Below are 26066 nucleotides of genomic sequence, written 5' to 3'. Positions count from 1 at the left end.
AAGAGTTTGACTTCACAATTTTGAAATCAGAGGGAGGCGACACTCTTTAGGGGACCAGAACTCAAGAGAAGCTCTTTCATGTTGATTCTTGTTTTCAGTGACACCAGAAAGTATTTGCAAATGTGTTTGCTCCGGAATGGGAGAACAAGGCAGCTGGGTGAGCTCAGAGGTAGGGTTCCCCCGCTCCTGAGAGTTAAGCCAGTCACTAGGACTGTGGTTTTCATTCTGGAGGACAGAACAGCAGCAGGCAGCATGCAGGTAGAGACGGCTTCTAGAACTAGGAACCATAAGCCAGACAGAACCCAAAGAGATGCTGACAGTCAAGGACCAGAAACCAAAACTGCCCAGAGAAAGCAGAGAGTGTGATAAAGACTGATGTGGAAAATGTGCAAAGGGGCCCAATTCTCCAATTTGGTTGTGGTTTTCAGCAGAATGAAAAAGGAAGTTCTTGATGGAGGGAGGATAGGGTCCAGGTGCTCAGCAGCTGTGCGAAGCCACCCAAAGGTAACCCTGTCTCCTCTGGCGGGCTGCCCTGCTTCTTGTGCCCGAGGGGAGGACTTGTGGCCCCACAGCCTGTCTGGCTTCCTGGAACTGCCCCGGATCTGCCCTGGGTCACTCGCTTTGGCACTGGGTCCAATTTGGGTATGAGGGAGACACACATAAGCTCTTGGAAAAGAGATATATACCAAAAGGGACTCTAGGGTCATAGTGGGCCCCACCTAGGCTTTCTCATCACAAGATCCTAATAATTCCCTTGAAACTCATCTGCTAGGTCTTACCTGTTCCAGAGAGAAATCAGTATTTCCGTTTTCGTGAAATAGTTACGTCAAAGTGAATCCATATGTGGAAAGGATGGAACACCTACAGATCCACGGCTGGTGTTCTCTTGTCCTATACCTTCCTACATGCTCCCTCCCACCTCTCTGTGGGGCTCTGAGTCCTGCTGAGGAGAGCAGAAGAGGAGAACTTTAAAGTTGGACGTCTAGTCTCTTCGAAATGGCTCTTGAGAGCCAGAGGTAGGAGAAAGGAGGAACAGAAGTTTTTGCAAAACTGTTTCAAGTCTTCAGAAGTAAAATATTCATTTGGTCATTAAGTACTTATCGAGAACCTACCACATGCCAAAAACTGGATTAGGAGGCCAAAAGTGAAAACAAAAAAATGCCTGTTGTGACCAAAGTGCCATGAGGGAAATAGGTAGTGAGGTGAACAACAGGGGACAGGATCATGAGAAACCCACTTTACACAGGGTGGTGGGAAGCCCTCTCTGAGGAGATGGGGTGAGCTGAGACTTGAAAGAGCGCACTTTCCAAATGGGGAGGGAACATTCTAGGCTGAGGAACAGCACAGGTGAAGGCCCTGAGGTTGCAAAAAAATGAGTTTGTGGTTTGAGGAACTGCCCTTTGGTGAAGCTAGAGTTAGTGGGTTGGAGTGAGGGGAGTGGAAGGTGAGGGGTAGAGACTAGATTTTACTCCACGCGCAAAGAAAAACCACTGAAGGTTTTCAATGGTATTAGCTATGTCTTAAGGAGACCACTCTGGAAAGAAAAGAAAAAAAATTACTGTGGCTGAAGTATGAAGAATGGATGGTAGGGAGTTAAGAAGGGAAGCGAGACCAGTTAGGGAGGCTGTTGGCACTGTTGATAGGAAAAAGGAAGGTGACCTGGTCTATGGCGGACTGGGACTCGAGATTAGTTTGGAATTATCCCAGAGAATCAACAGAACCTGCTGAGAGGGGAGGGAGAAATGAAAGATACCAATTTGGTTTCTTGGTGGTACCTTAATACTAAGAGGGGATGACCAGGGCAGAAAGCGTGGAGGGGGCTGGAGATCACTAGTTATGTCATGTCTGTAACACATACAAAAGGTGTCCAATGTCATTTGACTTTGAATCTACAGAGCTCAGACAGGAGATATACTTCTGGGAATCCTCTCTACAGAAGTGGAATTTTAAGTCAGCATACTGAATGAGATAAAAGAGAGGGGAAGCCCAGGTCTGTGTGCTTCCATCAACATTTAGAGCAAGGCCTCGGTGGCCAAGGGGGATCCAGGAAAGGGAACAGAGAGGAGAGAAGGAAAAACAGGAGCGTGGAATTATGGGTCTGGGTACAAAGAAATGGAAGGTACTGCTTCAGAATATAACAGCACTTGTACTCTTAAGTACTGACTAGACCAACAATGGCTTGTAACAACAAAGGAACCTGTATTTGTACAGCACTTAACAGTTGTTAAAGCATCATGCATATATTAGCTAAGCCTTTAAGTCAGAGAGATAATAAGTTATGGCCTGTTCAGACAGAGTCAAGTGTTCTAGAAAAAAAAGAGCTGGGATTTGGAGATAACTGGGTTTGTTTCAGCTCACAAATGACAGCTAAATTGGGGCAATTACCTTCTTTGAGTCTCAGTCTCCTCTTCTGTAAACTGGAGACAACTGCCCCATTTCCTGCACAGGGTGGCTGTGTGGATCACGTGGAAAGACTGTTAAAATTCTGTAACAGTATTGTGAGTCGTTATTCCTAAAACAGAATGTTGACAAGGAAGGCAGATGCCTTCACTCCTGAGCGATTAGAAAGGAAAGGTTGGCAACTGACCACCACTTGGTAAGCCTTTCATAAACGAAAGGACACAGTACTGGGTTTAAAAGATGTGACCTGTTCATCTCAACCTACTGATGACTGTATTTCAGCCCTGATGAATCCAAGTTCCCGTTTTCCAGGATCCTCGGGGGGGCTCTCATTTAGCTCTGATTTCTCTAGTGAGAGGGGGTCAGTAAGGAGGAGCGTGCAGGGTTTTCTGAGGTCACTTCAGATCAGCAGTTTCTCTGCTATGCCAAGCCCTTGTTCTGTCAGTGAATGTTGGGACTTGGGGCCAGCGGAGGGGCTCCCATACCTGGCATCGCTGCAGTCCCTAAGGAGCCTGAGACACAAGGAGTGCCCAGTCCTGTTCTCAGATCTGGTCCGGCAGATCTGGGGCAGTGACTGGGGCTTGCCCACAGCTCCCTGGAGGATGCTGAGGGAGGCAGGATGTGGGGGTGGGGCTCAGGCTTCACACAGACCAGGGTGTGATTAACAAGCCACTGCCAAAGGGAACACAGAGGGGAATCTCAGGCCCCAAAGAATCTTAACGCAAGAGGAAAGACCAAATATGTGAAGGTTTCCAGGGGAAGCGTGGGGGAAGTTCAGCGTCCCTTCCAGATTGTTAGCAGCCCCCCAACGCCAACCTCCCAGGCCCAGGCAGCCTCTTGCCTGAGTGTGGACCCACTGGGGTGCTAAGATCCTTGGCTGCTCCCGACTGACCCAGCAGTTGATGCAAACAAGCAGCATACCATCACTTCCCACTCTGAAGGTGGATTCGATTTCCCTTCCTCCCAGCACAGCACCTGAAAGGTTCTCTACTCCCCTTTGCGATGGCAGCTCCTGCAGAAGTGTCTTCTTGGAAGCCCTCCCTCAGCCACTACAGCTTTTCCTCCATTGACTGCATTTGTTGAAGGAACCAAAAGATAAACTCTCGACACTAAGCCCAGAATGCTTTGTAACTATGAGAGAAAAAGAACAAGGGTTAGAGCACAAGGCAAAACCCCGCTGGTAGCCGCCCTCTGTAGGGCCCATGATTGGGGCACGATCCTGCCTTTTTGGAACGTTATTCTGTCTGCTTTAAGGTTTGTGTCCATGAGCTGTATAATACCTGTTGTTTGGTGTGTGTTGAACCACTGGTGGAAAAGCAACGTTCTTCCTCCTAAAGGTATAAGACTCGTGACTGGCTTCATGGGAGAGACACTTTGAGAGCCTGCTTACTGGGCCAGTTTCACATGGGTGTCAAGCCAATCAAGCATTCATTTCTCGGCCTGTCGCTTGAAAAATCAAGTGTTTTGTCAGTCAGACAGAACTTTCTCTCAATTGCATAAAATAATGTTTGAGAACACTGACTTTTGTTTTTTTGGTCTAAACTTTAGACGCTGAAGAAAACACACAATCACTCATTCACAACGGAGCAAAACTTTCACACCTTTTTCCAACTTACAATTCCAAATTGGGTGTTTTTTTTGGATTAATCTATTTTAAAAAAATGAAGGTTGCCACCACTGTACCAGGCCCTACGGGGAGTTTATAGAGACTGTACAAATGAGACAACTGGAGATTTGTGCAGGATCCCTTTGCAAATGAAGATCAAAGTCAAAAAGAAAAAAACAAATTCACTTTATTTTAAAGACAATGATTGGCATACAGAAGGTATGCACTAGCATAAAATAAACTTTCATGAAAAGCATTAAAATCCATTATAAATTAATTTATTAAATAGGTATTTGGTATATGTGATGGTTTTATTAGATAGTATACTCTTATTTATTGCCAACCCCCTCCCCCAAAGTCAAAACAAATCAGAAAATCTCTTAACTCCAATTTACACTAAATAATTTATTTTCCCAAAATGTGTATGTGTTCTGAGATGTGACACATGATACAGTTCAATTGGTCATTCTCTATCAATCATAATATGACAGGACACAAGAGGCTAAAAATGGCTCATCATAATTTATTTTATGTTAAAATGTACAGCTTTTTTTTGTTTTTTTGTTTTTTGTTTTTTTTTGAAGTGACTGACTAAAAAGAGAACAGATAAATACAAGAGTGTCGCTGGCTCCTATTTTATACAAGGATCACGCCTCTCCTGCTTGGCCCTTACAGTCAACCCTGTACAGGTACAAAGGCTACAAAAAAGGAAGCAATATAAACAGACACAAATAACTTTTTTGCTTTTTTACATGCGATTTGTAAGCTTAGTTTGCGCTATTCACAAGCTACTTCTCTATTTTTCCTTAAAAAATAACTCCAATATTTTATAAAGATAGAAAAATCTACAGATGGAATGAAAATGTAAAGTTAGAGGCATTTCCATAAAATAGCAACTTTACACCAAATTCACTATTTTTTTTTAAATCCTGCCAAGTATTTGGACATATATGAAATGTTTCAAAACCTGACAGATAAACACTGAGATATGCTTCATTCAATAAACAGAAGTCTGCATTTATAAAACAGAAAGCTGCCTTTTTTCCCCAAAGAAATCTGTCACCAAAATGGAAAAGGGTCTCAACTTTACACCAAACATTTAGCAATAAAACCCTTTTGACTAACCAAATGGGAATAGCTTTTATAGCTCTTTACAGTTTTATAATTAACAAAAATATAGTTTTTTTTTTAAACCCTCAAATTAGGGCACCCTAATCAAGGCAAAAAACTTAAGAAATGGCTTACTGTTAGCACAACACTTGTACAGTACTACAAAATGCACTGTCACTAACAAAGACATTAGCGGCATGCTGAAGTGTCACCTTAAACAAAATATACAATAACTGAAATGCTAAAGGCATTTACATGGAGTGGACAGGGAAGAAAAAAAAAACTCTAGGTTCAGTATTATCAAAACAGATAATCTGCCGGGGGGGGGGGGGGCTTGATATCCACATTGTTTAATGGAAGCAGGCACAACAAGTGGCTGCCTCCAATTATAGTCCAGAGAGAGGCCTTCCTTTGCAGAGAATTTCATATAAAAGTAACAGAAACAAAGGTACCAAAAAAGAAAAAAGGAAAAAAAGAAAAACAACTTGTATAAGGCTTTCTGCTGCATACAGCTTTTTTTTTTTTTTTTTTTTTTTTTAAATAAATGGTGCCAACAAAAGTTTTTGCATTCACACCAATTGCTGGTTTTGAAATCGTACTCTTCGAAGGTATTTGTGCAGGTCAATCCAATAGTGATGCCCGGCGGGGTTTGTGACTGCCCATGCTGCCTACCTTCTCATGTAGGACCCATTGAGAGATTGTTTGGACATGCCCGTGTTCATGTAGCTGTGGTGTCCGGGGGCCGTGTACATCATGTTACCGTGGGGGGGGGTCTGCATTGGCTGCTGGGCGTATGGCTGGGTCCCCATCATGCCCATCTGCATCTGCATAGGGTATTGGGGCGTTTGATTCATGTAGCCATGGTTGCTGTGGTAGCCACTGTTCATCATGGGCTGGGACATGCTGTACCCGTTCATGGCATTGAGAGTGTTCATGTTCATGTTCACAGAGTTGACATTGTAGGCTGGGGCTGGCATCAGATTCACGCTCATGTTCATGCCTCTTTGCATTGTTAAAGTCCGTGCAGGACCCTGCATGGCTACAGTCTGAGAGCGCCCATAGATTTGCGACTGATGGGTGGCAGCGGCTGGTGACAGGGATGCCGATTTGGTTCTCATGGAGACGTGGCCCTTGCTGGCAATCTGGGTTTGCAGTCTTTGGCTGTGGGAGATGCCAATATTTGATGCAGCCATGTTCCGTTGCAAAAGAGGCGGTGGCAGATTCATTGGAGGAGGAGTCAGGTTGGGGGGTGGGGTCATGGTAGCTTGTGCTTGGGGTCCCCCGGGGACGGAGTGTGGGGACTGAGAAAGCTGAACAAGCCCTGTGTTGCTTAATGGTGTGGACAAAGAGGCACTGTTTGCATAGGAAGTTACAGCAGCGGAATGGCTGTAAGGCAATGAATGATCAATGAGTGTATTAGTTAACTGCTGCAGTTTGGCAAGGCTGAAAGTGGCTGACGGCTGTGGGTAGTGCCCCGCCCCAAAATCACTTTGACCCATTCGTTCATACAAGCCAATGTTGGCGTTGCTGGTCTCAGGGATCTCAGCCAGCTGCATTGGCGGGGTGAAGTTAGCAGCCATGCTACACTGAGCCAGCTGCTGGCTGCTGCTCGGAGGCCTCTCCACCACACAGCCTTGAGGAGACTTGACGCTGCAGGTTGGGGGAGAGCTGATGCTGGTTTGCTGCAGCATGCTGCAGCTCCCGCTGATGTTGGACATCTGCTGGGTGACGGCACAGCTGCTCTGTGTCAGATTGCTAGAGGTGAGGTTGCTATAGGAGCAGCTGTTCTGTGAAGAGCCATTTCCACAGATGCTGCCGCCCATAGTAGAATCATAGCTGCTTGGGTTTTCGTAGTTCTCAGTTGTGCTCTCGATACTGCCCAGGTCACTAAATCCGCTGTCTACGACTTGTTGTGAATGATCTGAAACTGACGGGACATCCATCATTGGACTGGTTTCCATGTTCTGCAAAGATGGCACTGAGATGGCACTTTGATCTGGGCTGATTTGGGCATAGCTGTTTTCTAGGGCAGGGACACTTGGACTGCTGACAGAGCGGACTGACTGGCCAGGATGGGAATGGACGGATGAAACGGGGCTACTGTGGTCTGACTGTTGGCAATCGTCCAGAGTGGCAGCAATCGGTGGACTTTGGTCTGCGTGGGTATAGTTCTGTAGGCTTCTACATGCCTCTTGAGTCTCGGCACAATCTTGAAAGGTGTCGTCCTGTTCACTGTTCTCCTGGGTCAAAGACTGAACTGCCTGGACGGTCTCAGAGTCGATTTCCATGGTTGCCGTACTGCCCTCTTTGAACTCAGAATCTACTTCTTCATCGCTCTTTTTGTCCTGTTTCTGTGCCTGTTCTTCAGGGGCTTCCTCATCAGATTCAGGTGCTGTTTCAGTGTCTCCAGCAAGCCCCTTAGGTTCCCTGTCACATGAAGCTGCAAGGTCAACGCCACAGTCCATTAAGACCTCTGGTTTCGAATGACCAGGCTGGACACTAAGGTCTAAAAAAGCCTCCTGGTTTTCCAGTGCTTCTTTGAAGGCCTCTCTGGGGCGCTCTTCCTTCTCCGCCTCCACAGACTCCAAGTGACTCTCGTCTTCATCATCGGCATCATGACCTTCGTTATGAGACGGCCCTTCCTCTTCCTCTTCCTCTTCGTCATGATCACCCAAGCGCACGGGGGCGTCTCTGTCCGTGCAGACTTCCGGTTCCTCTTTTTCCTGACGTTTAGCACCACCTGGGTCTTTTTCTACATTCCCTTCTTCTTCCTCTTCCTCTTCCTCCTCTTCTTCTCCTCCTCCTCCTCCTCCTCTTCCTCAGGTTTGATTGGATCGTCTTCCGGTTTTCCACCTGGTGATTTGTTTGGACTTCCAGGTGCACACGTTTCCTCCTTCCTGTTCTCATCCCGAGGCAGCAGGGCTTGCAGAGCTTCCTTGACCTTCTCCTCAATCCTGGTGGGAGTGGGGCTTCTTCTGTCTTCTAGAGTCTCCTTCTGTTCTTCCACTGTCACCTGGTCATCAGGTTCCATGGGGGTCTCTGGGGGGGTGTACAAGTTCAGTTTAAATCCGGTCTTCCTTTCTTTGTTCGGCCTCCACTTAGATAGAGCACGCTTTGATCCTTTTGGCCACACTTGTTTGCACTTTAGAGGTTCAGGATTGTCTCTACTGCCTTCTTTCAAGTTATTTGCATTATCATCCATATTGTCTTAGCAAGGAGACAGAGAGAAAGGGGAGGAAGAAAAGGTTTTAGAAAGCATTACCATGAACAACTTGAATTCATTCCTCTACATTAATTAGCAAGCACTGCTTTCAATTTAACATTTTAAGAGTTGATGGTAAAGACATAATCAAGACTAATGTAGAATAATATTGTGGTATAAACTCAGTAAATAACCTAGGCCTAGGAAAACAATACATGCTATACAGACACACACACACACACGCACGCACGCACGCACGCACGCACGCACGTCTCACAGAAAGCTGTGCTCTTTATAGGAAGCACATGGCAACTTAATAAACTTATTTAAGTTTAACGAACAAGACATTCTCTGATGCAAAAGCCCGGAATTCCACAATGTAAAAATATCCATTTGAACATTTACAAATGAGGAGACACAGGGGGAAGGGGTTAATGCTAGCTCACAGACAAATCACCACTGTACTAGAGAAATGAATAGAGGCCTAAACTCACATATCCATCTTGAGAAAGTGAACTTTGGTTTATGGACAATTACTGGATTTAAATGATCTCAGATGATATTATTTACTTTGATTTGAATGTTCTCTCTGGCATAAAAATAAACTGTGTACCTCTGAAACAAATGAATAACTAAATACCCAAAACACAAATGCATCTATAATCTACTACAGGATCATCATGACACAAACTATGATGCATTTACCATGAAATTATTGAACATTTAAGACACAGGTATTATTTTTATCACTAATTCTGTCCAGACTGTATTTTGGATCAATTTGCTGCTCCAATGTATGGTTTGAATATTAAAGTAAATAAGAAACACACCATAACTGTCAAGTTCATTTTAGTTCAGCTAATCTTCTTTTTACTGTACATGTATGCACATATGAATATACACAAATATGTAAATACATTTCTATAAATATAAGCAAGCAAATAAACACATGAATAAATATTGATAGAAAATACCCAAATCTTCTTAAGATCTTTAGAAAATTAAAGATAATACTGGTCTCCTGGAGGGGTCAATTTAAAGGAAAATCTTTACAAAGAGAAACAGTCTTATTAGGAGAACAAAATTTGGAGAACTTATTTTAGAGAACAAAAATAAGATCTAATCATCAATGTGGAACACAGATCCCTTTGCCAGAGAGGAGTGATTTCTAATCCAATCAGTGCAAAGCAGGGAGAGCTTTTAGCTCATTTATGTAGTAAGATTACACATAAACTTACCTGCAAGTACTACAAATTGGTTAGCTGAAAAGAGCACATATGCGACGTAGACGGATTCCTTCAGAAGTGCAAAGTACAATACCCAGTTAGCAGACATCTCAAGATGTTCATTTCTATTCATACCAACAGGTGAACCCATGCCAATGCCTCTGGATTCCACATTCTTATTCCCACATGCTACTGGACCTACCAGCTTTTGTAGGAAACCTCTCTAAATCAGAAAATGAGCTTTCTCATAATTATTTTTAAAGAAAGAAGATCCTGAAAGGAACCGGGAGTAATATGGCCACTTAAAATTTTTAAAGGCAAATGGCAGAAAGTGGAGAATGAAGGCAGTGATGATTCATGTATAGGTTCCTGAGAAGACAGCTAACAAATGGAAATCCGGCTCAATTTCCATAAAAAAGCTTTCTTGCTGCAGTTTGTTTATGTTTATATGTTTGTTTGTTTAAAGAAACTAAAGAATAAGGCTTGGTTCCTCTATGCCCAGGTTAAAGATGTCATTCCCTCAGCAAAATATCGTATGCAGCAATAGTATTCCTGTTAATTAAGCAAGTCAAGAAGACACTTGTTCATGTTCTTAAAATCTTGGCTTTTCACAAAGTGAAGAGTGATAACCTGTGGTGCTGCGGGAAATGAGCTGGCCTGTTCCCTAAATGGGAATACAGGAAGTTTTGAATAGAGTCATTTCACAGTGAAGTGGAGAAACTGTCCCACAGATCCTCATGACTCAGCTGGGAACACAAGTTTCCAGACCAACAGGCAAGGGGTGGTTGCTTTTAAACAGGGCATCAGAGACAATTCACTGGTGTTTTAGTATATTTTTAGAGGATGGGGTGGGCGTCCCTTCCATGCAGCAACTGTAAAACAGTAATTTAAAAGGAAGAACAATTTTCTGATTTCTACATTACCCTGTATTAACGAAGCTAATAGTGATGGTTGTTCTTGATAATAATATATCCTAACACACCACTGATTATAAGATGCACCATAGATTTACTAAGATTTTTCAGGGAAAAAACTACTGAATTCAATGCTCACATTGATCATAACATCTACCCTGATTTCAGAAATTGCAAACGTGGGGGGGAAAGGTACACATTAGAATCAGCGTATTTCTTATTGACAGACTTGAAAGTTTTTGAGGATAAGCCAATTTCTGGAAAGTAAGAGAAAAATGTTCTGGCCTTATAAGTTGTTTACCACAAAATCCAATTTCAGGAAGAAGGGATAGAACCTTTTATGAATGAGAAAGGACAGATGAGCACTTATTTGGGGTGGGTCCACACATCCTCAGCAATGCCTTTGGGCGTGACTCTGGTTGCCTGCCTTTTGGCAGTAATGTACAGATATTCACAAAGGTAAGACTTTTATAATTCCTCCACTTACTTCTACAAGGGTCAGCATTCTGAAAGCAATGATTGTCTTTTCCTTCCTCTTCCTCTGTTTGTCTTTTCTTCCCAGGCTGATGTTGGAATGCTTTTCTCAGGACTGGCTTCCCGCCATCTTCCTCCACTTCAATCTCACAGGTAGGCTCCAGCTGTGGCATTGGCCTCTCTTCATCTGAATTGTCAAAGGGCTCGTTCAGTACTTCTGTTGTCTCAGAAATGGTCTCAGTGGTTACACTGCTGTTGATCCTCCTGCGTTTACGACCCCTTTTCTTCTTTAGTACAAAAGGCCTCTGAAATTAATTCCAAATGTAATACATAAGAGCTCATGAGAAATGAAACGGTTGAGTCGATATGCAGCAAACACATACTGAACATGTGTCTGAGACTCTTACACGTAAAGACTTCTGGACTGCCTTGGTATTTAACCTTCCATTGATATTTAACATCCTTCTCGGGCTCCAACCACACAGGCAAGTGTCTTCCAAATAAAACAGTTGTTTACTCAAGCAGATGCTTTGAGAGGGAACATCCTAGCAGCTTAACTGTAGATTTTAAAAGCTAAGTTTGCTTTTCTAGGATATATTTTCCAATAATACTTGCTGGCTTCAATATCCTGTACATCATAGCTATTAAGTCATCATGAATGACTATAAATGTTGCAATAATTAACTGGCCACTGGGCCACTCATTTCATAATAACTACTCAAGGATCGCCTGCTCCACGCAAAGAACTCTAGGAGGGATGATGGTATATAAGACTAGCCTCCGTGTTCCCTTTTCATAAGACCTCAGGAATAATAAAAAGAGAAGAGGAAAGGGTATTTGAAGAAAGGATTACTCTACTGTTTAAAATATTAACAGTCATTTATTGGTGGCTCCAGGGATGTCAACAACTGATAATTTTACAAGATATTTTAATATAAAAAGCATCTTAAAAATAAAAGATGTGAGATCTGTCTTATTTTTTCTATAAGATATAAACTTTTTTTCTAACTGCACTAAAGGTTGGCACAAGTGACGCCCCATAATTTCAATTATAAAATATGTTTCCCCCCCCAAAAAAATTTAATGATACAAAATTAAAAATAGGAATAACAGGAAGATTTGCTGCTAAAATGTAAACCCATAAAATAATAGGCCCCCAAAATTATTGAAAATACATTGCAAAGGAGGGTTCAAACTGTGTGGCTAAAACTCAAACTCTAGGTATACTGTATCCGAGAATTATTGTGTCTTACATTTTTAACTCACTGAATGTTCACTAAAGAGCGTATATAAGCCTGATAATCATAGCCTGTAATTTAACATTTATGGTTATTAATCCCTCAACTGGTTTGCCCTCCCTAATCCACTAGAGTTTTCCCAAACATGAGTATAGCCAATATTAAGAGCTGGTTTTCTTTGGTGAGTCCATTTATATGATGGCAGTTCATATCATGTATTGGATGATTCTGGTTTTTGATGTTTTTAAAACAAATTTCTTTTTGTTATATACATAATACACAAATACAATTTCCTTGTAAGAAACCAAAACATTATTCATAACCCTGAGGTCCTTTCTCCCACCTCCCCACAGCTACCCTCCCACTAGAAGATTCCAGGCTTTGAAGAAAGCGTACCAAGCCGGGAATCAGAACAGCAGGTTCTTTGACAGATGTCACATAGCATGGCCTTGTGGCAGAGTCTTAACTTGTATTATGTTATGTCTATCAGTCGTGGCTACACTAATACTATCTTGCACCTCTTCATGTCACAAATAGAGACTGAAGACAAAGATACCAGATCTGGGCTGAGCAATTACCTAAAAGCCAAAATCCATCTTTTACCTTCTGCACAGGGCGAAGAGAAACCACCAGGCTACTAAGATACGAGAAATGTCAGTAATGTGTACTTGGCCACAAATGCAAAATATCAGCATCCAAATGAAGGTCCTAAAACACCTTCTAACAATTCTATGCCAAGAACAAGAAAAAGAAAGAGAATCAGGAGCACTGGGCTTGGAGTCTGAGCATTCATCGGGTCTGGCTCCTTTCTAATAAGCTATGTTACTGTGGACACGTCTCCTAGCCTCTCTAGGCCTTGGTGCTTTCATCACAATTCCTTGAAAGGTGGTTTAAGTGCTCTCTCTCTCCAGGGCCCTCGTCAGTTCCCATAGCCTGACTTACTCCAGTCCCACAAACCAGCAGGTGGCAGTAACTACTAGACTAGAAAGCCAGCCTATCCCTGGTTTCCTGTCATAGCACTAACAAACCTCAAAAAGTAAACACAATCATGACTGTAAGATAAACGATGATGATATATGATCTGTGGGACTGGATACAAATAAACTACATCTAAAGAATAGAGAGTGAAACAAATACTAATAGAATGTTTGCAATGACAAATAAGATTTGATTGAAACTGACTCACAGACTGAAAACCCAAACAGTCACATACCTTTCTCTTTATGGCAACTGACTGTGGTTTAGTTAATCTTGGAGGAGAGCTATGAATATTTTCTTCTTCCTCTTCTTCCTCTTCTTCCTCCTCTTCCTCCTCCTCTTCTTCCTCTTCCTCCTCTTCTTCCTCCTCTTCTTCCTCCTCTTCTTCCTCTTCACTGCTCTCTTTCGACAGCTCCATCAGTTGCCCTCTCTCCCCTGCCACTGGCCGGCTCTCCGGAGAATGCAAATATTTATTTTTCGATTGTACTTTTGCAGGTGATTGCCTACTGTTAGCTCTAGATGACAGGATTTCTTGCTCCTCCTTTTCCCAGCAGCTAGCTTGTTCCATGAGCCGCTCCGCCTAAGGGGGGGAGGGAGGGTAAAAATGGTGGGCCAGTGAGAGTTATGTAGCCAGAGCCTCCCAGGATCAAAGGCAAAGGATCTCTTAAGTCATTTCTGATCAGGACAGCCAGCCAGCCAAACAACATTCCAGCTGTATCATTTCAGGACTCTTTGACATCAGTTAGGATAACAAATCAAAGAAGATTGGGTTTCATGGGATATTTAGCAGTATTAATGATGCAGCGAATTGATTTGAGTCCTTTATCACTACATTACATGCTCACTGGCATGGAGCACTTTAAGCAAGTTCATAAACACAAAGAATCGATTGACACTGCAGCCTTGGAGCTCAGCACCAAATTTGATCTGATTACATGCTGTCAGTAGTGAAAAATGCTGCTTTGTGATCAATGATAAATGTTTCATTTTTCATACTCAATTCAATAAAATTATCATGTCTTACCATGCAACCTCAGTTAGATAAATTAGTGCCATATCATTTCACAAGCTCTCTCTATAATAACCAAGCTTTTGACAATGATGTTAATGACTTCCTTAGCTCAAGAATGCTACGAGATTGAAGTTACACAACTTGGGCTGACGAAGCCAATCATTACCTCTTTTTCAGCTTCTCGCTCTTCTTCAGAAACTGCCGCGTTAGAAATTAAAATTGGGGTCCACCTCAGACTCTCCGGATCAAGTTCATTGGACCGGGAACAGGTTTTCAGCTTTTCCATGTGGCTCAATATCAACTTTTCCCTTCTAATGATAACAAATCTGTAATGTGATGAGGCAGAACAAAGCGCAATCAAAAGCTGAAATTTCATTTCACCTTCACATAATGACATATGCTAGCACTAATATTACCTGGGTTAGGAAAAATCAGAAAGCTCATCAGTGAAGAGGTACAGCAAATTGAAATTTAACCAGTAAAAAAGTGTCATTTCCTTTTTTTTTTTGGAGAAAGGTTTTAATAATACCATTGGGGAAACCTCTTATCTCTACTGGAATGAATCTGCCTGACTCCAGGGATCCTTTCTGGTGTAAGATGCTGAGAGGCAGCCAGGGTTGCCCGGGGCACCGGTGCTCACCTGCCATCCCTCTTGTCAATCATGTGAAGGTGCTGCAGAGTGGTGGCGATGTCGTGTGGGCACATGCCCGTAGCTCTGCTGATCGCCTTGATGCTGATGTGTCTCTCGTGGTGGTGGTAGAGATACTCCAAGATGACGCTCTTCCAATAGGCCAGGTAGGAGAGACGGCCCAGGTCAGAGAGTGGCTTTTCAGGAGACCCTGCTTGGCCTTCTCTTCTAGAAAGCAAATAGCCTGGGGCAAAAAAAAACCCAGGTCAACCTCACTGTGCTGTTTTCAGACATGGAGGCGGGGGGCCACTCATAATATTGTTAAGTAGCAACAAGGCAAAAACCTGACATCAGAGAAGGGCACACATTATGTGTGCAGTCTCTTCCCAGGTATAGTGATTTGATCGCCATGAAGTTTATGCTTCCGACTCTTTCACGGTGGCACTTAAGTCAATTCCCGTAGCTAGTGGTCTCAATCCAAGCATACATCGTGGCATATTTAACAAAACCAAGGTTGAAGACACTACTGATAAGTCTCAACATCCAAGTCTCCCCACCAGCTTTACATTCTTTCAAGAAGTAAATGTCAGGCACTTACTCACAAATCCTGTCGAGCGACCACCCCAAACATTAATGGGCAAGTTGTTTTCCGCAGGAAGGACCTAATGACCCTTTGACAGCTGGGTCTCAATAAAAGAGAACGGCCTCTGTCGACTCAGATTCTATATTGCTTGTTACATTTAACTAGCAGGCTGATCTGAAGCTTTGTTTTAGGACTAATGAAAGAATGTCTTTCAAGTCCACTGCGGCAACTTACATCAGCTCCACTAGCTCTATTTTCACCTTTTTCATGGAAATTAATTTATAAACCAACCCCAGAACATTGTTCCTACAAATTAAAACAATCTCCTTAAAGCACACTGTTTCATGTATATTCAGAAAATCCCTGAGCACGGTAAGCTTTTGAACGTGCATTTTACAGCATTACTGTGAAGGCTCTTTGGCAAAGGAACTTTAAAATGAGAAAAACTTTAAATCCACTTGAAGGTAATGAATGAAAGCTGGTGGCTGTCTTGGTAATTAAGAGGCACTTATGGAGCAGAGAAGAAATGCTATAAACTAATGGCGTCTACCTTGCTCTAATTATCTATTTCAACAGCCTCACCTTCATGAACTTCCTAAATTTAAACAAACATCAACCATATACAGTAGGTGGCAGCAATTACAAAATCATGCTGCTCTGTAAACCACCCAAACCCTTTCAGCATTTTTCTTCTTTATCTACATTTCCAAAATGGCTGCATTCTCAAGAATTTTCTCAGTTTTAGATTTTTTTTGTTAGGAGAAATGCTTCTGATGCATTTTCTTGCCTCTCAAAATCACTGTAAATAATGCAGAAATACAGAACAAGAAATCTAACCTGACCCTGGAGTAAAACAGCATTTTGATGGTTTTAATCTGAATGCCATTATAAAGAATAGGCATATATTTAACTTTAGGTTTTGCTGAAGTTTTGTTTTTTTTGACTTATTTGTCTCTTTAACTCACGTTTAAGTGCAAAGAATTTGACTGAATGCAAAAGCACCACAACATTTTACAGTCAAACCGTTGCCCACACATCATTCGGCTGCACGCAGAGGCTTTCAAGAGCAGTGTGTCAGGAATGCTAACGTGGCGGCCACTGTGCCGAACCCAGCCTGTACCATGTCACTATGGAGCAAAACTCTGTCGCCAGCGTACAAAGGACACCCAAGTCTAGAACACACATAACTGGTGCACCCATCACCTGCCTTCTAAGTGCTTGGAACAGGCTGAGAAATGTACGCAGTTAGCTCGAGGTCCCAGCTCTATACTCCTGGGGGAAAGAGAACCATACCCTGGATATAGAGCTATCCCCCTTTTGTTCATGACATACCACAATTAGAAGTACCCTGCAGTGACTGTGAAATTACTTAGCCCTTCCCTCGTTCTCATCTGAGCCTCACAGCTGGGGACAGAAAGCACCCTCCTCAGCCTAGCAGAAATATTTCTGTACAACCCAAATGGTCACAAGGTGATATGTGCCCTCCCTACCTTATGTCTCCCACTACGATGAGCAACCTTATTCAGGAATCACAGGTATTTCTTTGTTCGGTGTTCTCTTCCCACAATTCCTACTCTGGGCTGAGAGCAAGCAGCCAGAATCCTCCCAAAACATATTTTACCCAGCTGTTCATGTTTTTACACCCTCAGGTAGTAGATACACCTTATCACGCACGGCCTGAGCCAATATTGTTTAGGCCGCTGGAACTATGAAGCAACTTGGGATCTGCAGAGAGCACTTAGGCATCAACCTTTCAGCACCTGCTGTTCCCCCCATGTTAAGTGGTCGTCTCCGGGGATGCTCCCTTGGACACAGTCGTGCCTGACTGACATCTGCCACAGAAGAGTCCTGGGGCCTGAGGGGGCAAGGGAGGCAGCGTGCATACCCCGATCCCACTGGACTTGCACAGCAAACACCTCCACACGGAGCTAGGGAAGGCTACAAGGCAGAAAGCTGCCAACACCTGCCAGGAAGCCATACTTTCCTGGGTGCTGGATAAAAAACTGCAGACCCAAACTCCAACCAGAAAACATTAAGCAGGTTTTCAGGGATGACACGCACCAACATGACAGACCATACAAGGCAAACCTCTGAAGGTGTCACTGCGTTGCCTGCAGCTGGTTTCTCCTCCTCTCTGACCCTCGAGGAGCTTACACCAATGAAAGGAGCCATTTGTCAGTCTACAAAGCCTCCTCCAGAAGGAGAAATTGTTGGTTTAAATGGGATAAACTTCAACAATCAAAATGACCAAGGATGGTTGGCTCAGTTGGTTAGAGAGCAGTGCTCTGAATAACAAGGTTGCTGGTTTGATCCCCACAGGGGCCACTGTGAGCTGCGCCCTCCACAACTAGATTGAAACAACTACTTGACTTGGAGCTGATGGCTCCTGGAAAAATACACTAAAATAAAGTTTAAGAAAAAGAAATGACCAAGGATACATTTCGGATCCATTAAATGAAATCACTTGTACAATGGTAACATATACAGCTGAGAAGAACAAGTTGTGTCCTGTCTACTCTACTTCATTTGTGCACAAGGTTCATGTAATATGTAATTTAAATTTTTCCTGCAGCAGGTACTTTCCCCCAAAAAAGCTATAGCAGGTGGCACCTCACTGCTCTGACCTTCATAACACGGAATGTTTTAAAGAATGAATTTCTTGCCATCTCATGTTTCCTTCTGCTTTTTCTAGGCTCCTCAAATAATAATTACTATATAGGCTATTGACAGGATAATTTTTGGTAAGAACGTTTACTTACTGAATAGTTACAGAGATGTGGCAGTTTAAGTTACAGCTGTTAAATTTAACTTACCAAAAATATTCCAAATAATCTAAGATGCAGAGAAATAAAAAGCACTTATCTTGGAAGCTGATGTATTATCCTGAAGCATCTGAAACAAGTACAATACACCCCTGGTGAACAGATTCCCACGGTGCTCTAACACCTTTCCTTAACTCAGGATACTCTCAATCAGAAAACCTGAACTACCCCTGAGGAAACTTGGCTGTTCTGACTGAAAACAACGTGATGTTTGAAGGATAAATCCTAGTAGCTGCAGTATATATAATTAATCGCTTGTGTATTACCTTTTTAAATTGTGAAATTATTCCCTTTAAATTGTCTGTGACCCAGAGGTGCTGGTGAACAGCACTCTGCAAATTGGGAGTCTTGCAATTGAAAGCTAACTGGCCTGGAAACTCCTCACCTACGTCAACTGTCCTGATACCAGTGAAATCTGGCTTCTTCTTTTGCTTCACTGGAACTACTCATCCAGGGGAATGAGTTTCAGTGTATGGACCAAACACTTAATTCAAAAGATCACCAAGGTGTTTGCTTAAAGGCTAACATACTTGTAGTAAGAGAACCAACTGTCATCTTAACTAGCCCTGATCCCTTGTGTTTGAAATGGCTAACTCCTTCCTCTAGGGAGACAAAAAGTGGTAGAGAGTTGCGTTCCTGTAGACAGATCCATTAGGATAAGGAACTATCTAGACAAGGTCAAAATTTGTTTTTACAAACCTCAATTCCCAAATTAATTAAACTCCCAGCATATTAACTGCAAGGTTAACCCTTTTTAAATACGAAACATTCCTCCCTTTTAAATTAGTAATATTTCAAGATTGTAGACGGGTCCAGAAGTGGAATAATGTTCTTACGCACGGGTGTGGACATGGATAAGAATGTACCCTCCCAAAGGCAGCCATTCCTCACCTGTGCACACTTTCATCTTCTACCGCCTGGAACCAGACTATACGAACTTCCGCAAATACAAAAGTATAAACTTTGGCAAGCTACTGCCAACTCCCACCTGTCTGGATTATGTGAGTTTGGGGTAACTAGCTGTTTTTAGGGGGAAGATAATCTTCAAGGATCACTCACCTTTCATAATACACCTGTTCAGCTCAGCAAACCCGGCAGAAAGGTTTGTGTCAGTAGACGGCACTGGGTTTGCAAGCCAGGAATTTATGGCCGCTCTTGAGCAGAGGAAATCCCATGGCTCTAACCATGTATCTCGTGATTAGGGACGGAAATTCACTGGTCTACGCTCATCTGTTACTGGTTTCTGGGGTTAAGCAGCTCTGTGACCAAGTGGATGGATGGCATGATGTCAGTTTAAATAGTGATAAATAAATTTGACAGGCTATTTATGTCTCCTTGCTGAAATTTTGTGGTGATTTTGCAATTAGTTAAAGAAGGTGGCTGAACCCTAGCCTTCCCCATTGTTGTAAGAGATCAGGAATGTTCTAAATGACCTGTTACCTGCCTGAAATCTTGCTGCTTGCTATTTACTAAAACATATAGATGCCTCCTAGCAAAAATGGAAAATGCTGAATTTTTGAGATAGTTTCTATTTTAAGAGGTTGGTTTTAAAAAAGTGGAAGTTTAACACATCACTCCCATAATTCCATGGACTTGAAGTAATTATCAAACAATTTAAATAAATACTGCTTGACTTCTTGGTCTGCTTCCTATAGACCAGTGGTTTTTGGAGAGGGGGAGCAGACCAGCAGTAGCAGTATCTCCTGGGAACTTGGTAGAACTGCAAAATTCTCAGCCCCATGACTCAGAAACTTTGGGGGTGGGACCCAGCACTTAGCGTTCACAAGCCCTCCAGGTGTCTGGTGGAGGACCCCTGCTCCAGACTCTGCAGCGGAGCTGCTGGTTCTGAGGAGGATGTGGAAACCACGTGTGCAGTAGGAGAGCCACTGCACAGACAATGGGACTAAAGAACTGCAGACAGGTGAGGAGACTTCACTCAGGTCCCTGGTGGTACAGAACCGGGACAGGAATCTCCAAAGCCCACCAGACTGAAATTTAGCTACAGGTCACTGAGTTGTTGAGTGGCTTTGTGCATTGGTTCCACGGCTGTGCTTCTCGACCTTCACCTCTTGTTACATCTGGATTCTGATTTGGTAGGTCTGGGGTGGGGCCTACCAAGTTTCTATACCATGGACCTCGCTTGAACAGCAAGGGTTTATACATTAAATCAGTGGTTCTCAAAAGTTTTGGTCTCACATCCTCTTTACATGTAAAACACTTTACTTAAGAGTTACTGTTGATAAGGGCTATATCTATTAACTTTATAAATTTGACAAATTTGCTTCATTAAAAACCCAATGACGCATTGTGTCAACATAATTTTTATGAAAAAATTACAATTTCTACAATACAAAAAGAATAGCAGGAAGGATAGCACTGCTTCATATTTTTGCTCTCTTCAATATCTGGCTTAAAAGAAAACAGCTAGATTCTCTCATCTGCTTTGGTATTCAGTCTGAGATATCACAGGTCATGAAATTTCCTAAAAATTCCATTGCACACTCATGAGAGAATGAGAGTAAAAAGGACCACAAATATCTTAGTATTACTTTGAAAACAGTTGTGACCTTGCAGAGTCCCTGAAAGGAGCGTGGGGATCCTCAGAGGTCCATGGACCAAACTTTGAGACCATCTACATTAAATAAAAGATGAGAAGAACTTTTTAAAGTTGGGCAACAAGGCCAGAGGTAGTTTAACACAAGATGGCATTTACTGAATGCAGTATGACAAATACTGAGAGGCATTACAACTTGATTAAGTGCAAGGGTTCTAGAGCCAGACTGCTTGTAACGGAATCCAGGGTCCACCATGTACCAGCTGTGTGACTTTGGGCAAGTTATTCAACCTCTGTGAATCAGATCCATTCATACAACCTGGAGAATTATCATAACTGTTGCTTAAGGTTGTTATAAGAATTAAACGAATTAATACAAAGCATAGATAGTGCTTGGCATATTACAGAAACCCTATGTAGTGTTAGCTACTATTACTGTGTTTTCCCCCAAATAAGACCTAACTGGAAAATAAGTCCTAGCATGATTTTTCAGGATGATATCCCCTGAACATAAGCCCTAATGCATCTTTTAGAGCAAAAATGAATATAAGACCTGGTCTTATCTTCAGGGAAACACGATATTAGTTAGCATGTTGAGTGGATGAAATCTCAAGGTGATCACGTCGGTGACTAGGTATCTTACATAAGGGGAAGAAATAAAATTTGGACAGAAGGAAGGAGACAGACTGTAGAGTCTGACTGAGAAGAGCTACCTTTCTTTTCCTATTTTTGCCTGAGGTGCCTGAAAACCACTCCATTCACTCCACTGCCTCAGTCAGAAGTTATCCCCATTCCTGACCCTCTGCACCCCCAGCTAACAACCCAAATATAATTAAAGGAAGAAGCCATGACAAATAAATCTATATATTGCGCTTCAGGAACGATCCCAGGAAACTGGCGACTGAAAGTTCCCAGCAAGCACAGTTCTGTACCCCCCAAATTCCCTTTGGCCCTTAAATCTTTCACTTCAAGGATTACCCTCAGGAAACAGCAAGCCAGTCAAACCACAACAATGACTGTTTTAGAGCGTCAGCAGAACCCAGAAACAGTCCCAGGACAGATGAAACAAAGACACATATATTCTAGGAGACCAAGTGTGTCCCTGGGAAAATGGCCTGAGCCAGTGACACCCGGGGCTTAGGTTTCTTTGGGGAAGGAAGGCTGGCTGCCCTGGGTCACATACCAGTCTTTTTAAATATCTTCCTTCTCAAAGACCCCACGAGCTCCTCAGCGGACTGCTCCAGTGCTGAGCAATTCCTCAGTTATGCAGAGGGGCCATGGATCTTTCTTACTGAATCCTTACCAACCCCCAAGTCTACTGGGGAGAGGAATGGAGTTCTTTCCACTCCCTGGAATGGAAGGTGCACGGTAGGGGGATGGCTGCTCTGCTGGTAGGATACATGTGTGTGCACAAACCTACAGACCGTGCCGGAATTTACCAGATGAGTTCCATGGTTCTGAGTGGGTGTGGATTCCCTTGAAGGGGCTGGTTTTTCTGTGTGTCAGTCACCCAGCGAAAAGGTAGGTGCTCATATGAACTCACAAAAATGAATTCACAGATAAGGTCTCAGGGGGCGGGAATGGTGACCTTCCTCCCTCTGCGACACCTATGAATGAGCTCCTCCTGGCATGGCAGTGACCAGGGTCAGAGACAGACCCCTGTGAGGCAGCCACAGGCCAACAACGAAGTCAGTGGTATTTTTATAACAGATGCTGTAATTCCGTGAGAAGGCCTCTTTAGTTCTCCTTTTTCTATCCTCTAGTCTAGCCCAATGGTTCTCAATCCTGGCTGCACATTAGAATTACTTAGGGGCTTTAAAAAAACCATGGGTATCCCACATAATCTCAACTCTTACCTATTTCAGGCTGGTCTAGGCTCAGACGTGTTACGGGTTATATTAAGCAAAAGGTCTTAGTGACTCTACCTTGGCCAGAAAGTTAAATGGGGGTACAACACCAATCCCAATTCTCCATTTCTGCCACGCCAAATGGCTATGGTGGTAGCAGTGTTACCTAATGAGAGATCAAAGAGAAGACAACAAATTCTCGAGGGAGATGGAGATACCAAAGAGTTGAGGCTAGGGAAGAGACAGTCACTCAGTGAAGAGAGCTCTGTATTAAACTTCACAGAAGTTTCATTTATTTAAACATTTAACTGAGGAATATTTGTTTATGTGTGGCATGTCACCATACCAGCGAGGTCCTGGTCTGGAGTATTAGAAGAATATAATTTTTCTAAGAAGATGACCAGGTATGAAATAGATTTGGTTCCTCAATTTTCTTGTTAGAAAAATGAACCACCTCTGACAGGGACAAAATGATCATGGAACAAAAGATGTTATACTTTGTCGACAGCACTTATACTCAAACTAAAATCATTTGGGGAAGGCAAGAATTTTTAAAAATATCTTTCCTTAAATATATTTGGGAAATAACCAGATTCTTCATGAAGTCTACTGCCTGTTACAAATCTAAGTGAAGGTCTGATTGTCACTCAGAGGCACTTCCAGTTAGGTAACATAAAGTCCCACTATCACAGCCTTTGAAGTGACAGAAATTAGAAATATATGTCAGAATAATGCCCTCCTCTTTGACCTGTTTTGATTTTGCACACTTCAAACAACTTTTAAATTCTGGAAAACTTTAGGAAAAACAAATTTACTAAAGACAATTTTTTAAAGATGAAGTAATTTGGTATTTGACAATGATTTCCTCTTTTATAAATAGGCAAAAGTCCATAATGGAGATTCAATCTGAAAAAACTATTTCAGAAACTACTTTAATTCTTCCACGTTAAAACCTGGATAAAATTTCACATTTAAGTTACAAAATCCTGGTAATAAGAATTTACCATTGGAAAGTTATAAAATTTTAAACAATGCATTAAACACATACACACTTCAAGTAAACCATGGGCTCCAAGCAATTAACTGTGTTCTTAACTTCACCTGTAAGACCCTTCTCCTATTGCTAAAAGATTACAATTGACCTTTTCCTTAAATAAATTACTAAAAGCAAAAACTGAAAAAAAATTAAAAAAATTAAAAAAAAATAAAATAAAATAAAAGCAAAAACTGGAGTTTCTTTTGCCTACTTTAATAGGTCTGAGGTTCCGTGGGGGCAACTGAGATAGCTCATTCTAATATCTAGTTATCTGGCCCAATCCTGGCCAGCAGGCTGAGTGGGAGTGTTTCCATCAGCATGGACACTGCCACGATTTCAGAATCGAGCTTTGGGAGGCAGGATGGTTAGAAGAGCAACTCGCCTTTCAATTAGGTCTCCCAACAACCCCCCTAAAATTGTGTGTGTGTGTGTGTGTGTGTGTGTGTGAGCTATAATTTTCAAAAACAGGACAAAGTATGTTGTAATTCCCATTCTGGGTGATGAGCTTTTACGCAGCAGGACTGAAGAAAAAAGTGGGAACACAAAACTCTAAAATTTTTCTTTGTTTGCAAGGTACATTTCTAAAGGGAATTTGTCAGCCTTTGAGATAACTTTCTAAAATCAAAGCACAGCCTCTTCACCCAATCTGATTGATCAACTAATATTGAAAACATAAGGAACAGAAACTATGTCTAGTTATCCTCAGGTCATCTAGACAAACAGTCCTATTCCGCTAGCGTACAGAAATCGCAAACTTCTCTTTTCACTTATTTTTTATTTATCTCCCATGAGCTTTCAAGCAGGACTGGAGGTAAAAAGCCTCTGGCAATAAATGCTTGTATCCCCACAGGGCTACTGACGAGCCCAGTAACTGATGAACGGACAGACATGCTGGGGGTGCAGGCGGGGTGAAATGAGGTGTTCAATGAAGTGACGAGCTGATTTGCCAGTGGACTTGGTATCATGTATCTAGCCTTTTATCCTATAGGAATGTTAAAGTCCAAACTGGCTACAGTTAGATGTTAGCCATTGGAAAAACAAAAACCTGAAATATCAACACTAACAGTATTAAAGATACCGATTACTACCCCTTCAGTTAGTAGGTGGCTCCTTTCTCGAAGTCTGCTGTTTAGATAGGCTCCCTGGCAATACTCAGAGTTGAGAGTTCAGTCACAACCCATTAATATTAACACAGCTCTTGCCACAATATATTAATTATCCCCGTGAGCCTTTACACTGTGTGGTCACTGTTCATCAAAGAATCTCCATTCAACTTTCAAAGGACTGGAATGTCTTAGTAGTGTGTTCAATAGTTCTAGGCACTTTTCTAGTTAGGCTGTACGCAGATGCTCCGTTTTCCAAATTTAATAAGGAAAAAAAGCTCTGGGAGTTTAATTTGTTAACTAGTACGTAACTGCTGAACACAAGAACCACAAACTACGTAAATAACAAGAACTCAAATTGACATGGTAACAGCTAAAGTTCATTTTTTAAGAATCAATTCAATATGCCACATGCAGTCAATCACACTGCAATCATCATTTACAAATCAAAGTACAACGCAGATACTTCTGGGGGTCTATACAACTAGGTGGAAGTGTGTGATTATGGACAGAGTGAAACAGTAAATTATGTAACTGTCTCTTGTAATTACCCCGCTTGAGAACCAAAAAGAACTTCCTGTATAATTTTGCAGGAGAATGAGGAGGGAGATACAGAATCACTTTTTAGTTGGTTTTAACCCTTCAACAGCTATTTAATTATGTGTGATGAGGTCAAAGAAAGTTTATGCTTAATTTATGAAAAGTTGGCAGGGAGCTATTTCAAAGTAATCCTCTGAGAAGCTCCAGACGATTCATGGAAACTGATGAGTTCTCTTCTTCTTCAGGAAAGATTTATCTAAATTATTTGGTAAAATAAACAACATTGAAAACAAGTTCACAAGCGTCATTCATTTTATTTCCTCTCTAAAAACATTCATTTTGGCCTGCAAGTTTTTAAATGGATGCGACTGAAAAGCTGCGGGGGTAGAAAGCTGTCAGAGTGCTCAGACGCATCTTCTGCTTTGGTAGGAAAAAAATAAAATCTCATTAAACTTCCTTATATTCATGGGGAAAAGCTCCAACTCTGGGCAAACCACAGGGCAGGACTTCTAATTTACGAACAGAGAATCATCTTTTTAAGAAGGAAGCCTGTTTTGCAATAAATAATCAGCAGAACCTCATTTCAGCACATTCTAAGATATTCTAGCCTTTTTCTTTCAGTCTTAAAATTTAACTTTTAATATCTTTTTTCTTCTGTAAGCACTGTTTCTAGTGCCCAAAAGTCTGCTGCGAGTATTAGAACTGCTGAACACATTCTAAGAGAAAGGAAAGGCAATTTCCTACCCTTACAGTCTCTGCTAGTATTGCTTTCCCTCATTTTGTATCTTTTAAA

General features: G+C 42.1%; 1 protein-coding gene across 1 annotated transcript in view; it reads right to left on the bottom strand.

Annotated features, from left to right (window-relative positions):
- Positions 1 to 4516: 4516 nt before the first annotated feature.
- The window catches only part of KAT6B (lysine acetyltransferase 6B), a 171384-nt gene continuing 149834 nt past the window's right edge, over positions 4517 to 26066 (bottom strand). Inside the window, 6 exon segments of the mRNA XM_081075065.1 lie at positions 4517 to 7913; positions 7916 to 8323; positions 10946 to 11237; positions 13384 to 13728; positions 14327 to 14486; positions 14801 to 15032. Coding sequence (XP_080931191.1) covers positions 5785 to 7913; positions 7916 to 8323; positions 10946 to 11237; positions 13384 to 13728; positions 14327 to 14486; positions 14801 to 15032 — 3566 coding nt within the window. The 3' untranslated portion in view covers positions 4517 to 5784.

Source organism: Rhinolophus hipposideros (assembly GCF_964194185.1).
Source record: "Rhinolophus hipposideros genome assembly, chromosome: 15".
Classification (NCBI taxonomy): Eukaryota; Metazoa; Chordata; class Mammalia; order Chiroptera; family Rhinolophidae; genus Rhinolophus; species Rhinolophus hipposideros.
Note: the sequence above shows the minus strand (reverse complement) of the source record. Positions and strands in the feature narration are given on the sequence as shown.